Source organism: Tiliqua scincoides, chromosome 14, assembly GCF_035046505.1.
Source record: "Tiliqua scincoides isolate rTilSci1 chromosome 14, rTilSci1.hap2, whole genome shotgun sequence".
In the NCBI taxonomy this organism is placed as follows: Eukaryota; Metazoa; Chordata; class Lepidosauria; order Squamata; family Scincidae; genus Tiliqua; species Tiliqua scincoides.
In genome coordinates this window covers 5,992,624-6,008,687 of record NC_089834.1, presented here as the reverse complement: position 1 = coordinate 6,008,687, position 16,064 = coordinate 5,992,624, and the positions used below count along the sequence as shown (strand labels likewise).

At 44.9% G+C, this 16,064-nt stretch overlaps 1 protein-coding gene across 2 annotated transcripts in view; it reads right to left on the bottom strand.

Moving 5' to 3' along the window:
• Positions 1 to 3,964: 3,964 nt before the first annotated feature.
• The window catches only part of ANKLE2 (ankyrin repeat and LEM domain containing 2), a 33,234-nt gene continuing 21,134 nt past the window's right edge, over positions 3,965 to 16,064 (bottom strand). For both annotated transcript variants that reach the window (XM_066609597.1, XM_066609596.1), the window contains exon 13: positions 3,965 to 15,237. In XM_066609597.1, the coding sequence (XP_066465694.1) occupies positions 14,997 to 15,237 (241 nt within the window). In that variant the 3' untranslated portion in view covers positions 3,965 to 14,996. The remainder of the gene's footprint in view (positions 15,238 to 16,064) is intronic.

The window sequence follows — 16,064 nt, the reverse complement described above, 5'->3', positions numbered from 1 at the left end:
TTGGCCCATCTAGCCAAGAATTCAAGCAACAAATCATTGCCAGCTGAACATCCATTATTGTCCTGGATTCTTTCCAGGACAAGGAGTTACGGAGCTTACCCTTTTCGGAGACATTCCTTTGTCAGAAAAGGACCATTTTGCTCAAAGGATATGGGACAACCTCTGTTTTGGACCTCCGAGACCTCCTTGTCCCAGTTGTGCATGGCAGCGTGTCACATTTTGCAATGCTGGAAAGAACACCGTGCAGCAGCTTGCTAGAATTGGGCCCTGGACTATTTACTAATGGAAATTTTGCAGAAGTCCTAATTAGGTGCTTTATTTGCTTCTTTACAGCAAGAATGATCTGGAATACTATTAAAGGAAATAATGCTTAAATCTACCAGTTCATGGGATGATGAGAAGATACAGTGAGACACACTCACCTGGATAGAATCTTTCTCTTGAAGCTCCTGGCATCAATTTCCTGCAAAGCATCCTCAATAGTTTCTTATAGAATTGTACTTTTCACAGTCCTGTCAAACTGTTGTCATATTATGCCAATTCTAAGTCTTTAATGCATCTGCTTTTTTATACAGAGTACAGGTGTGTGCTGCTTAACAACCATTTGCTTAATGAATGGACAAATGGTCAAAGCACAATAAAGATGTTTTTAAAGGCAATCATGTCTCCTATAGCCTGCAGCAGAGGATCTGTTTACACAACAGAGAGGTTCTTAATGCAAAGAAGAGGCAATCTTTCTCCAGTAGTCTGTGCAGCCAGCTAGTGTCTGGCAGGGAGTGTCTGTTGACACAACAAAGGCAATAGATTGGATTGAATGTTCACTTAATGACCTAATCGCATAACAACAGGGATCTGGCACACACCTGTATTTTTTTTTCTTTATCCATTATCTGAAATCAAGATGTGATGCTTGGTGCCTTGCTTTGCAACATGATACATTTCAAGATAAATAATAAAAACCTATATAGGTTGAGCCTCATTATTCCTGTGGGTTCTGTTCCCAGAACTCAGGTGGATTGCAAAAATTGCACTATAGCAAATCAATTAAAAAAACAAAGTCCCTTTGCTCCTGTGATTTAAAAAACAGCCTTGCTGACCTTTGTGATGTTAAGATAGAATCATTAAGAAGACAATCCAACAATCAGTCTCTCTCCAGGCACTTAGAAAGGATTATCTTTATGTTCAAGGGAAAGGGAGGGGGTCGCTTGGAGACAGAATGATTGATGGATTGTCAGCTGGCTGCCCTCTCTCTAACTATTGTAAAGGACTGTTTTCCTTTAATTTAAAAGGCCCTTCTCCAGCCATTGAGATAAAAATCTCTACAACAGTAAGAAAAGCATTTTAAAGGGCTGCATTTTCCCCAGGGATCAACACATTCCTTCTCATTTGAAGAGGCCATTAGTGTTGAGTCAAATCAGTGTATAAAAAAATCTGTGTATAACAAGGTTGAACCTGTATGGTATTTCCTTATTTTCTTGGTTTCACATTTTTGTGTGAGTCTCACGGGCACATGTGATGTGGGCCAATCCAAAATCCTATCAAGAGAAGAATTTGTGGAAGGGTTGGATTAATCAAGATGTTACCCTTCATCCAAGGGTGGCCTGAGCTCTGTGGGCATCAAATGCTGCCTCATCCTGACTCACCCCTGCAGGTTTAAAAGAGATACAGAGTGAACAAATTGGCGGCTCCCTGATTCAGCTGTGAATAGCGATGTGAAGGCCTGGAGTGGTGATCTCCTTTGAAAGTTTACTAAAAAACAAAGAAGCTCTTCAAGAAACAGTAATAGTTGAAGATCTTAAAGTAGCCAGGAGTGTGAGAAACACTGTTCTGGATCAGGATGTCTTCTGGGTTCAGTTGCAAAATTCCCTGAAGAGTCTAAAGCCAATTGCTGCAGTAATCACTGCATCTGAATCAGATAGTGTCAGAAATTCCTTATCTGATGACCATAATAAAAACAACTGTTTTTGAAATTCTCAGTATATCTCCACTTACAACTATAGAAGAAAGTAAAGTGAAAGGTTTTATTTTAAAAAGGGAAGAATTTTGTTGCTATCCAGTTCATGCTGCTGCAAATCTGCTGGATCCAAGATTCAAAGGTGGAAATATAAGTGATGGCAGCACTGTTACTGCATTTGACTGGATTACAAAACAAGCATCGCATTTAGGACTTGATGTTGGGAAGGTACTTTCAAATGTTGCAGAATTTAGAAAATGTTCAGGGATTTGGTCCAGGAATGCAATCTGGGATTCTGCCAAACATATTCCTCCTGCAACATGGTGGCAAAGTCTTTGCACAACACAGCCTCTGGCTCCTCTTGCTTCTTGCCTTCTTCAGCATGTGGAAGAATCTGGTCTATGTTTGGAAACACACTAAATCAAGAAATAAACTGAAAGGGTAGAGAAGCTTGTTTCAATCCGGGCAAACCTTCAGTTTTTAGAAGTCCATAAAAACTGTGATAATGACAGACACAACAGAGTAGCTGCAGAAGCAGGGACTGAAACTGATACTGATAATTACAGCTCAGAAAATGATTCTGATTAAATTTCATGCCCATTCATTGAAACTTAGTCACACGCCCTTCTATACACTTCCCCCCTGTTCAATTCTTTTTATGAGAATGGGGTTGTTGTTTTTTATTTAATACTGTGGAGAGGAAATATGAATAATTGTTACTTCTGGATTTTTAAAAATTGTTTTGTGGAGGTTTTTTTGCCTGTTCCACATAAACTAGTAAACAGTTCAGGAGATGGTTGCTCCATTTGTTACAATTACAAATAAATATTATTTAAAAAGTACCGTATTTATCGGCGTATAACACGCACAGGCGTATAACACGCATCTTCATTTTAATAATATGCGGCGGGCGCAGCGCTGACATCACGTCACGACGCTGCGCCGCCGCTAGGCACTATTGGGAACGGGATCCCTTAAAGAGGATTCCGTTCCCTGGACATCGGCGTATAACACGCATACATCATTTGCCCCCTATTTTCAGGGGGAAAAAGTGCGTGTTATACGCCGATAAATACGGTAAATTCTGTTTGCAATAATTGTTTGGATACACTGTAATAAGCTAGCTGTGATAATTTTATGCCAAGTCAAATTGTCCATAGTAATATTTTATGTTCCTAAAGTAACAGAATGACTTTCAATCTGGAAAAGAAAAAAGTGCTAAAGTGCTTTTCAATTTTTCCAAAAATTTCCGTTTTTCCCCAAGAAATTTCCAGAAATTTTACATCTCTAGATGTGAAGGATACATACACAGAGAGGAAGAGGCCACAGGCAGCTCCCTTACTCTCCCATGACCCTTGCCAAAGATGTGGAGGGGGAGGAAAGGAGGGTTCACAGGGGAGGGGCTGCTCTCCACACCTGACTGCTTGATTCTGAACCCCACTCTCTAGGGTGGTCGCAGGTGGCTGCCCCAGAGCACTGACTACAGTGGTTGCTATCTTGGCAGTGGGGTTTGGGCAGTCATTGCCCCTAATGTTTGATGGAAGCAAGAGCTTCAGCATGCTTCATTGGCAGTCCACCTCTGACTTCATCACTTGTAAAGACTGTGTATCTTTTCTAGTCTGTGGCCCTAATCCACATGTAACAACTGATGGTTTGCATCACCTGATATGGAAAGCCAGCATTTCATCCCCATAATAGACCTACTCCCATTCAATGGGCAGGGCAACTCCCTGAGCTTGATGGTGATGATGGACTATCAACATGTCCTAATGGTTTTTTGGGTATAACTTTTGATAGAACAGAGAAATTTCAATGTGGTCTGTTTCACTGCATTCTACATGAAATTATGCATTGAAAGATATATAGCATGGTGGTATTATTCGAAAGTGCCAAGATTTTAAAAATTTTGGCCACTAATGTCAGCCCCCCCCCCGGTGCATCACCCAGTGCAGCTGACTAATGAAACAAGGGTGTTCCCTAGCAGTTGGCTTTTAATTATCAAGGCAAATATTTCAATAAACAGTGTTTAATAGTTAAAAATCCATTTGAACACATAATGACAACTGAAATGTGGATTCTAGACATTGACCATTTTTAACACTAACCCTCGGGACACCCCACACATCCAAATACAAGTGTGAAACTGAGTTTATTCCAGAAATACATACTGAAATACAAAAGGCATAACAAGCAAAGGAATGTAGAACAAAACATTGGCAGGTGCAGACATTAGTTTACCAAAGGTCTGAAGATGTTGTGCAAGAAGGTTTTGTCTGCACACCAAGAGGGGCTCTGACAGCATAACTCCTTGCTTGAACAATCTGTGAAGGTGCTTGTTATTTATTTATTAGATTTATATTCCACCTTTCTCCCCGAAGGGCACCCAAGGCGGCTGCTACTTCTAGTAGTGGCTAAGGCTTCGCACCTCTAGACAAACAAGTGGTATACAATGTTTATATGTGCTTACCTAGAAAATCCAAGCTGATTTAAGTATCATAAATGGTGAGGGATTTGTAGACACTAACTTCGAATATGGTACCCTTTAGTGAGTGCCGTGAAGTTCACTAAAATTGCTTACTACAGAGTAGTCCCTGTGAGTTAGGAGTTCATTCTGTTCATCTATGTGCAAGTCAGTCTTTCCCAGCTTTGTCCACCAGGTTTCCTGGTAGTGCAGTGGAAGCAACTGCAGGAAGGGGAGGGGGGGTTTGCGATAGTCTATCTGGATTTCACCTCCCTTGTTAGGAGCCCTGTTTGGCAATTCACTCGGTCTGAATATCTGTATGTCACACTGGAAGGGTGGGACAGGACTGGGATTCTGTTTTTGTACCATCTGCTCTGCTGCCCAACAGTCTCCCTGCTTGAGCTGACTGGGTTCTCAGACGCTGCATTGGAGGCCCCCCCCCCGCCTATTGGGGGACTTCAATGTGCACGCCAAGGCCCCAGAGGTAGGTGCAGCTGAGGATTTCATGACTGCCATGGCAAACATGGGCCTGTCACAAAAGATCTCTACCCCAGCCCATGAGGCTGGAAACATGTTAGACCTGGTGCTTGTGTCTGGGCAAAGGGATGGTGATCTGGATGTGGACTGAATCCTCACGGCGGGGTGAACTCCTATTGTCCCAGCTCCTACCAACCTAGCAGTTCGAAAGCATGTAAAAATGCAAGTAGATAAATAGGTACCACCTCAGTGGGAAGGTAAGATGTTCTGTGTGCTTAGGTATTTAACACGCCGGTCACATGACCACGGACACTGTCTACAGACAATGCTGGCTCTTTGGCTTGAAACGGAGATGAGTACTGCCCCTAGAGTTGGAAACGACTAGGCTTAACGCCAGGACAAACCTTTACCTTTACCTATTTTTATAATATTATGTATTGTATGTATTTAAGTGTTAGCCACCTTGGGTGCCCTTTGGGGGGAGGAAGGCAGATTACAAATAAAATCAATAAATAAAATAAATAATAAATATTGTTCACTGGGCTCATATTAAAAGAACCCCAAGTTGAAACATTTAAACATCCAGGGTTTTCTTTAAATAGTCTATTACAAGAGCCATCATAACTGAAGATATTCAGTCTACCATCTGTATTAAATATGCAATGGACTAAATGAATGTTTACAACATCTCTTCAAAGGACAGTTTAAAAAAAAAGACTTCTGTTCAAAAGTGTTGAAGTTAAAGCGCAATCAGGATGCTTGTATACGGGAACAGCACTTACTAAAAGCAAGATCAAAAGTACTCAACATAAAAATGTTATTAAAAGGCACTAATAAATTGGAAGAGTCTTAAGTGTAGGTCTGGAGTTTTCCCTTAAAACATCATACAGGGACTCTCATTCCCTGGAGGGTTCCCTGGATGGGAAAAAAATCACACTAAAGCAAATTCATTTTAACAAACAAATTCCCTTTAAAAACAGCCTTGCTGACTTTTGTGATGTAAAACAGAGTCATTAAGCAGACAGTTCATCTCTCCAGGTGCTTAGAAAGGCTTGACTCTCAGTCAGCAACCCCTCCCTTCACCAATGCAAAGTGATTATCTTTCTTTCACATGCTCAGGAGGAAAGGAGGAGCCTGCTGGCCTTGGAATTCTAAGTGCCTGGAGAAAGAAGGACTGATGAATTGTCAGTTGGCTGCCCTCTCTCCCATTAACTGGCTATTGTTAAATGACTGTTTTCCTTTAATTTAAAGGGCCCTTCTCATCCTGTTAAGATAGAAAAATCCATGGATAATTAGGTTATACCTGTAATTACTTGCATGACTATCTATAAAAGTAAGAAAAACCGTTTTTAAAACTGATTTTAAAGCAGGGTTGCCCAAACCCAGGCCTTCGGGGCATTTGGGGTCCTTGGGGACACCCAATCAGGCCCCCAGGCAGCCCCTGGTCTCCAACAAGACTCCAGCCTGCTAGAGACTTGCAGGAGCCCTCCCTGGCCGGAGGTGGCTGCTCTCGAAGCATCAGCGCCAGCAAGTGAAAGGCTGCCCTGTCCAGCAGAGGGCAGAGGACAGGAGAGCTCTCTGCAGAAGCCCCGCCTGTCTGCAACACTCCCATTAGGTTGGGGAGGTTGCAGCTGAGTCCAGGCAGTGGATGGGGGTGAGAAGTCCTGGGCCTGTTTGTCCTGCTTGAGTTTGGCTTGGGAGGGGTGGAGGATAGGCACTGAGGAGGGACGGGGAAACTTTGTGCTGCTTGAGTGTGCTTGGGGTTGTGCACTGATGTTTGAATGCCACTGGAGAGCATGTCTACTCAGCAGCAGTAAGTTCCACAGAGACAGTGGGGCTTACTCCCAGGAAAGTGTGGGTCAACTGGGCAGCGCTTGGGGTCAGGGCTGGTGCTGCAAGGGAGAAGTGGGGGGATGTTTGAATGCAGCTGGAGAGCATATCTACTCAGCAGTAAGTCCCATTAGTGTCAATGGGGCTTACTCCCAGGAAAGTGTGGATTCAATTGGGCTGTGAGCGCTTTGTGTGGGAGGTGCTGCTGCAGGGGAAAACTTGTGGGATGCATGGTTGGGGAGGAAGCCTACTGCTTTTGCTTGCTGGGGTTGTTGGCAGAGAGGGAGGAAGTTGGGGAGGGGGTCCGTTTGTAAATGGGGAAATACACACAGCTCTCTGCCTCCTTCTGTTTGGGGCTGGGTGCAGGCTGGGGGAGGGACTGAGAGAGGGAGACAAACAGCTGCCTTCTCTGTGTGAATGAGGAGAAACAAACTCCTGCTGGGAGGAGGCAGGTGCCCACCAGCTCCCTGGTTGCCTGTGTTCCTTTGCTGCTGCTTGTTGCCAGGATTGGGGGGGGGGGGGAGAGAGTGTAAAAACATGCTCCTGCATGTGGGGGGGGGGGAAGGAGCCCACACTGACTCCTCTTTAGTTTGTTCTGTACATTTCCCTGGGAAGAGGTGTGTTAGATGTGTCAGGAATGATTTTAACAACCCCCTCTTCTGGATCTCCTGTGTATTATAAATGAGCTCAGTAAAATTCATTCATTCATATAAGTTCTGTCTCTAATATATTTATGTAAATTTATTCAAATTTGAAATGTAAATTAATTCTTTTTTTTCCTGGCCCCCAACACAGTGTCAGAGAGATGATGTAATCCTCCTGCCATAAAGTTTGGACACCTCTGTTTTAAAGGGATGCATTTTTCCACTTCTCCAGGGATCAGCATGTTCCTTCTCATTTGCAGTGGCCATTCGTGTTGAGTCAAATCCGAGTATAAAAAAATTCGTATATAACAAGGTTGGACCTGTACTTACATACAGCATATGAAAATGCATGTTTTATTCGGTGCATGAAAGTCACCAAACTTTGTTGCTGATGCAGTAATGATTTCCAGCTATGTAATCCATGCAAACTTGCTCCCATTTCTCTTCACATCTGTTAGAAAATGTACTTTCCACTTGTAGCATGACAAATTAGGCCAAATTACAAAGCCTGCCTTTCCCATTCCTCTCATGTGTATAAGGCTAGGGATTTATGTGCTGTCAAGTACCATGCTATGGAAAAGGCTTGCCATGAATACAACCACCAAAAATGTAGACTGAGGATTCATATTCCAAAGTAATGCTGAATCTGTAGCTATCCAAAAACTGGAGTCCAGCTGTTAAGAAGCATTAGTGGAACCACTGTCTACAACAGACTAGAGGCTTTGGGCAAGGAACTGATTATTTGTTATTATTATTAATTATTAGATTATTTGTTCCCATGACTATAGTAGTAAACCAGACCATTAAGACCAGTGGTAATTTTGGCTGTGCTTCTGAATTAGAACAGCAAAATCTACCCAAGTCAAGGGGGGGGATTGTTAAGACACAAACCCATAAATTCATTAATTTCTATTGTCAGCTTTTCATACAATTTCAACCAAGGACACTAAAATGTTCAGCTCTAATCCGATCATAGGATCAGCCATACACTTGCTGCCTGTGTACAGAGGAAGGTTCACTCCTCACATGGACTGGAAAAACGCAACTTACAGGGAGATTGACACAAAAAACTGCCATCCATCTTGAGGCTACAGGTGGGCAGAGTAGGCGAATAAGATGTGTCTTTGAAAGGTTCTTTCTAGCCACAGTCGCTTTTAGGGGATTGTTTCAGGTTTACTGTTCAATGAATCTCTCTGTTTTTAATACACACACACAACCCTCTGTTACTATTCTACAAAAAGTCAACAATAATCTATCTCAGTGTTTCTCAAACTATGGGTCAGGACCCACAAGGTGGGTCGCGAACCAATTTCAGGTGGGTCTCCATTCTTTTCAATATTTAAATTTTAATATATGAGACTTGATGCTGCCATGGTATGCGACTACATTTGGGGAAATGTTACAGATCTGTACTTTGAACAAGCTACTATGTATACGCTTTTAACAATGTCAGTAAATGGGACTTACTCCTGGGTAAGTGTGGGTAGGATTGCAGCCTAGGATCGTTAAAAAGTTCTCTGCTTGATGATGTCACTTCCGGTCATGACATCACTTCTGGCGAGCCTGGACAGATTCTCATTCTAATAAGTGGGTCCCAGTGCTAAAAGTGAGAACCACTGATCTACCTGGTGGATAAAAATGGAATGGAATGAAGCCCTTCTCTGCAGGCAGCCCCTTTTTCCAAGGAAAGAAAGCAAAAAGGATCAGGGACACACTACAGCCATGCTCCAATGCTCTTAATTTTCCCTTCATTTTACAATACTTAAACAGCAGTTCCTTAAAAAGGCAGCTGCATTCTAGTGAGCAGAGTGTTCTGAAAATGGATGCTGTCTGGACAACAGAATTTGGTTCAGGTATGTGGTGTATAGTTCCTAGGACTCTCAAACTCTGGAGAGAAGCCCACCGCACCTGCGTGTACTTCCCTGGGCTATTGCAAACTGGAATGTTCTTTCCTGGGCTATAGTATGCTGGTCCACTTGGTGGGCTAGGAGTCATATGAGATTTGAACCTTCCTTTCAGTGGAAGGATAAAGAAGTAAACCATTTTTATGTCAGGGCAATGACAAAAGATGGACACACAGGATCTACTATTAGAACCTACAAGACTCCAAGGGAGTTTGAGACCTGCAGTAAGTCCTTGTGAGGGGGTGGGGGGAGCAGGGACTGCTAAGGGGAGTAAAGGGACTGGCATGTACTTATCCGTCCCTGCAGCAGCATGCTGGGAGTGCGGTGAGCCCTGCATGACCACCTGCAGGGTTCCCGAAGCTTAGAAAGTGAACGCAGAGCGATCCCTACATTTCCTTGCCTGGTCTTCTTCTGCCACAGGTGAAGTCCCTGAAAAACAGCCACCTGAAGGCTCAAAGATTCCACCTCTGCATGTTTCTGCTGCAAAGAGCAGGTTTGCAACAGGAAGTGGATGAATTTCTGGTAGCATCTTTAGACTACCGACAGCACATCTAAGATCAGTTGGGCTTCAGCCTCTCATTTCTTTGCCAGTTCAACTGGATTTAAAAAAGTTAATGCTTACCAGTGCTGCCTCCCTCTACAAACTGATAAGAATGAGGTCAGCTCAGTGGAGAGCCTGGCTGAGGTCACCAAGCAGAAGCAAACAGCCAGCTCTGTGGCGCCTCCCATCCATGAACATCTTTCAATGGTAAGGGATTATTTCAAGAAAGGAAGGTGTTGCCTGCAATTGTTCTAAGAGGTCAGCATTTAGAGGGGAAAAGTAATTCGATTTCTGGACAAGGGGCTTATATTATTTAGGGTATAGACTAAAAAAAGGCTCCAATGCCTGACCCAGTTTATACAGCTGAAGATGGAAGCCGTCCCACCTCCAAAAAGTACGAACAGCCGCCAAAGTCACTAAAAGGTTAAAAAAATGAAGCAGACAAACTCTGACATATTAGGATATGGAGAAAGCAACTCATGCTCCAAGGCAACGAGCCATCTCCAATTATCAAAGTGTAAAAGAAAACATCATTAAACAAAGCAGAACCTTTACGGAAGATCTTGGGAAAATTTCAACAACAGTATTTATATATACCGCTTTTCAACAAAAAGTTCACAAAGCGGTTTACAGAGAAAATCAAATATCTAATGGCTCCAGCATCAAAATTTCCAGCATCAAGACAGCGTCCTCAGCAAAGAAAGGAAACTTTGAAGAGAATTGTCACAAAGCACGTGAAGCTTTCAGCTGATCAAACAGATTCAGAGTGGCAAGCAGCAAAAAGATCATGTGAGCAAGAAATAAAGATGCATAGCCAAAAGCCAGCAGCCAAGTAGAAAACAGAAATCTTTACTTCACCAGCCAAACCTTTAGACAAAAAGGAATTTGGGAGAAGAGCCCAGAGACCTTCAAACAGAGTAATTCTGAGACATATAAACATCTAGCGTTTTCTTTAAATAGTCTATTACAAGAGCTGAGAACATAACTGAAAAGCATCTATGGTGTAACCGGTTGCGATGCCTGTTGCAACAGCAGCAGTTTAGCATAGTTGCTAAGAGCCACATTAGACAAATTCAGGCACCGCATTCAGGAGCCTGCAGATTGATTAAGCCCATCAGCAGGCGTGCGCAGTTTCCAGAGCTGTATCTATTGTCTTCCTGATCTTGGGAGATCTCATCTGGTAAGGCCAGCCACTTTGCAATCAGCCAGAAGGAAGGGGGGGGGGAGGAACTAGCTAAGAGTTTCAATCTAGAGCCTCCTACCACTGAGCCTCTGCACAGGGCATCTGCATGGCCTCCTCCTAGTGCCAAAGCATCTGTGTGAGTTCACCAGCAGGGCGAGGAAGCCAGAGCCCCAGACGCTGCCCCAGATACTTCACTTCCCTTGAGAAGAGGGGCAGCAAACCAGTGTAAGCCCCAGATGCTGCCCCAGATACTTCACCTCCCTTGAGAAGAGGGGCAGCAAACCAGTGTAAGCTTTCTTAAGCATAAACACAAACTATGCAGTTAGGTGGCCTGCAGCAGGGTGGGGGTTATCCAGTGTTTTGCATTGAGTGTCACATGTATGACACTCTGGGCATAAGTCATGGTTGTGTCTGCGGTGCAAGAAGCTTCAGGGACTCAGGGAATGGGTCTGCTCCCATGAATGCTTGAGTGGGTGTCAACGGGTCTACTCCCTTGAGTGCATGTCAAGGGGCAATTTTCACAATGAAGAGTTGAAAAGCAGTGTGCCTCAAAGATCTGTCCTGGATCAGTGCTTTACAACCTGTTCGTAAATGACCTAGAGCAGGGGTCGGCAACCTGCGGCTCTAGAGCCGCATGCGGCTCTTTCAGCTGTCTGCTGCGGCTCCTCCCGGTGAAAGTGGCAAAGGGGTTAACAGGAGGCACCTGCGTTGGGAGTGCAGGCTGTTTCCCTCCTCCCCCTGAGCTCACTGCCCTCCTCTCCCTTCACCCCCACCTGCCCAGCATTTGTTTCCCTTTTCAATTTTGCCTGCTCTGCAGTAAGGTCCCTGTTTTTCCCTTCCCCAACTCTCCAGCAGGCTCAGCCAATCAGCATCCAGCAGGCTCCTGGCTTTTTCTGTTGGAATGGCTCAGGGCCCTTCACTGGCTGACCACCAGCCAATCCTGAGCCGCCCTCCTCCTCAGCTATTGCAAGCCCTTGCAGCCCGCCTTTCCCTGAGCAGGTCCCCACTCAGTGCAAGGAGAGGCTTTTCCTCCACAGCAGAGGAGACATCCTGTGTGTCTACTACGCAGTAATAAGCCCCATTACAGTGGATGAAGCTTGCTCCCAGGAAAGGGTGCCTGGGATTGCAGCCGTGGAACCTGCTCCTATGCGGTGTCTACTCAGTTGTAAGCCCCCTTACATTGGATAAAGCTTACTCCCAGGAAAGGGTGCCTGGGATGGCAGCCTTGGCACCTGCTCAAGGCCAAGCGCAAGGACGGGTGAGTGGGAGCCCGCACAGGTCTGTTCCAGAGTAAGCCCCGATGTAGTCCCTGGGCTACTCCCAGGAAGGTGTGAAGGGCTGTATCCTCAGCCTCCTCCTGTGCAGGTCTACTCACAAGTAAGCCCCGCTGTAGTCAGTGGGGCTTCCTCCCAGGAAGGTGTGGGGGGGCTGCAGTCTCAGCCCCCTCCTATGCAGGTCTACTCACAAGTAGTCAGTGAGGCTTCCTCCCAGGAAAGTGTGGAGAGGACTGCAGCTTGAGAGCTCCAACCAACTTGTCTGCTCAGAAGTCCCATTGTAGCCAATGGGGCTTACTCCCAGGATAGTGTGGAGAGGGTTGCCGCCTGAGTGAGTGAGGGAGGGAGGGCGGGCAGGCAGGCAGGGCAGAAGCTGGCCTGTGGTTGCCCCCCCCACCTTCCCCCCCAGCTCTGGCTTCTTCTCTGGAGTCTGTGTCCTTTTTTCCTTCCAGCAGGGTGCCTCTGGAAGGTGGGGGGAGTTCTTTAGTATCCATGTAAGATAAGCAGATGTCATAACCGCCATACAGGGGTCCAGCAGAACTGCAGGGCAGAACCAGGGTCATTTGTTGGGGGAAAGAAGGGGAGCTAATTTGCTTAAAGTGGACCTAATTCTCCAGGCAGAGAATGGCCTTGGAATCAGGGAAAACACCATAGAGGACCAGGCGTCTGAAAACACAGGACAAAAATATATGACAAAACTAACTAAAAGCTACAAGCGGGGACTACATTATTAAAATGGGACCTATAAGAGCATAAAGGTGAAAAAAAACTATATATGCAGTATTATCTTCATTTTAGATATCAATTTTGTGGCTCCTGAGGTTTTTTCCCCTCCGGAAAATGGGTCCAAATGGCTCTTTGAGTGTTTAAGGTTGCCGAGCCCTGACCTAGAGATAGGATTAAGCAGGGAGGTGGCTAAGTTTGCGGATAACACCAAACTTTATCGAATGGTGAAGATCAGAGGAGATTGTGAGGAGCTCCAAAAGGATCTCTCCAAAATGGGAGAATGGGCAGCAAAACGGCAGGTGCATTTCAAAGTAAGTAAGTGTAAACTAATGCACACTGGGGCAAAAAAATCAAAACTTCACATTTAGGCTAATGAGATCAGAGCTGTCTGTGAAAGATCAGAAGAGAGATCTTGGGGTGGTGGTGGACAGGTTGATGAAAGTGTCAACCCAATGTGCAGCAGCAGTAAAGAAGGCTAAATCTATGCTTGGGATCATTAGAAAAGGTATGGAGTATAAAGTGGCTAATATTATAATGCCATTGTACAAATCGATGGTAAGGCCACACCTGGAGTATTGTGTCCAGTTCTGGTTGCCACATCTCAAAAAGAATATTGTGGAAATGGTGCAGAAGAGAGCAACCAAAATGATTACTGGGCTGGGGCACCTTCTTTATGAGGAAAGGCTACAGCATTTGTGGCTCTGTAGTCTAGAGGAGGCGCCTGAAGGGAGAAATGATTGAGACATACAAAATTATGCATGGGAAGAATAGTGTGGATAGAGAGATGCTCTTTCCCTCTCACACAACACCAGAACCAGGGGACATCCACTAAAATTGAGTTTTGGGAGAGTTAGGACAGGGAAAAGAAAATGTTTCTTTACTCAGCATGTAGTTTGTGGAACTCCTTGCCACAGGATGTGGTGATGACATCTGGCCTAGATGCTTTGAAAAGGGAATTGGACAAATTTCTGGAGAAGTCCATCACGGGTTACAAGCCATGATGTGTATCCTGATTTTAGAAGTGGGTTAACTCAGAATGCCAGATCCAAAGGAGGGCACCAGGATACAGGTTGTGTCTATTGTCTTGTGCGCTCCCTCAGGCATTGGTGGTTCACTGTGAGATATAGGAAGCTGGAATAAATGGACCTATGGCCTGATCCAGTGGGGCTGTTCTTATGCGGTGCTCTGGAATGAAGCGTCCTGGTCATCAGAGGGATGAATTTAGCCCTTGGGTCAGGCTTCGCCCAAGCCTGTCCTAGTGGAATCACTCATCTCCACTAGATTAGAGACTTTGACCAAGGAACCAGCTGTGAGGTTATTTGTTCCCATGACAACAGTAGTAAACCAGACCATTTGTGCTACTGATGTGCTTGTGAATTAGAATTGCATAATCTACCCATGATAAGGGGAGGATTCTTGAGACATAAAACTGTAAGTTCATTAACTTCTATTGTTAGCTTTTCATACAGTTTCAACCAAGGACACTAAAATGTACAGCTGCTGCTTTTTCAAACCAGCTCTAATCAGATCATAGAGTCATCCATACACTTGCTGCCTGTGTACTCCTCATTTGGACTGGAAAAAAGCAACTTCAATGGAGATTGACACAACGGAGACTGACACAAAAACCTGCCATCCATCTTGAGGCTACAGGTGGGCAGTGTAGGCGGACTGGTGAAGATGATGTGTCTCTGAAAGGTCCTTTTCAGCCACAGTCATTTTTAGGGGATTGTTTCAGGATTACTGTTCAATAAATCTGTCTGTTTTAAAACACACACACACACACACGCACACGCACACGCACACGCACCCTGTTAGTATTCTACAAGTCAACAACAATCTATGGTCAATGGAATGAAGCCCTTCTCTGCACGCAGCCGTTGTACCATGGAAAGAAACAAAAAAAGGATCAGGGACACACTACAGCCATGTTTCAATGCTCTTAATTTTTTCTTCACTTTAAAATACTTAAACAGCAGTTCCTACAAAAGGGAGTTGTGTTCTAGTGAGTGGACTGTCCTGAAAATGGATGCTGTTTGGAGAACAGAATTTGGTTCACGTATGCTGGTGTGTAGCGCCCAGGACTCACCAGTTCTGGAGAGAAGCCCACAGCAGCCGTGCTGTACTTCCCTGGGCTCTTGAAGACTGGACTGTTCTTTCCTGGGCTGAAGTATGCTGGTCCACTTGATGGGCTGGGAGCCATCTGAGATTTGAACCTTCCTTTCAGTGCTGGACTTGACCAACTGGGGTGGGAGGATAAAAAGGTAAACCATTTTTATGTCAGGGCAATGACCAAAGATGGACAAACGGGATCTACTGCTAGAACCTCAAAGAGATGGATGCTTAATACAGAACAGGGGACATGAGACCTCATGTGTCGGGGTATTTGAAAATGGTTTGGTTTTTGCAATTTCATGATCTGAAAGGCAGAAAGCAGTGATCTGTGTTTTAATGCTAAGCACTCATTCCAAGTTCTCATTTGTATTTATTTCCATGCAAAATGTCCCAGTTCTGCCTCCAGGCAGGGAAGAGAAAAGCTCCTGTCTGGAACGGACACTTGCTGCCCCCACTCACAGTTTCCTTGGTTCTAAAGTATACTCAGCCAAATGTGTTGGGCCAGCAGTTCTTTAACACAGTGCCATGTCTCCACGTCACAGACACAGTGAGCCACAGACCAGGCCTTCCCCTTGAGACAAGCAACACCCCTTCAGCAGAGCACACTCAGCAGTCCACAACAGCTTGTTTTCAACTCTTATTACCAAATCAGAGTACAGTCAGACTGTGGGATCTCTGGGTCCAGCATCTGTGGATTTCACTCACCATTTCCAAGTTGCATGAGCTGCCTTGCTTGGTCCCGGCTCACCCAGAATGCATCACGTGACCCATTCTGGGGCGAGACAGGACCAAGACACTGTTGCGCAACCCAGAAGTGACTTCCGGGGGTGCAAAGATGCTGTGCAGCTCTGAACATGGAGCAATTTTGCAGTGTGAAGGTGGGGAACCTTATAACTTATTTCAACTGTTTTAAGCATTTCTCAAAGCAACCCCTGGCATCTGTGTGGGGGGCCCG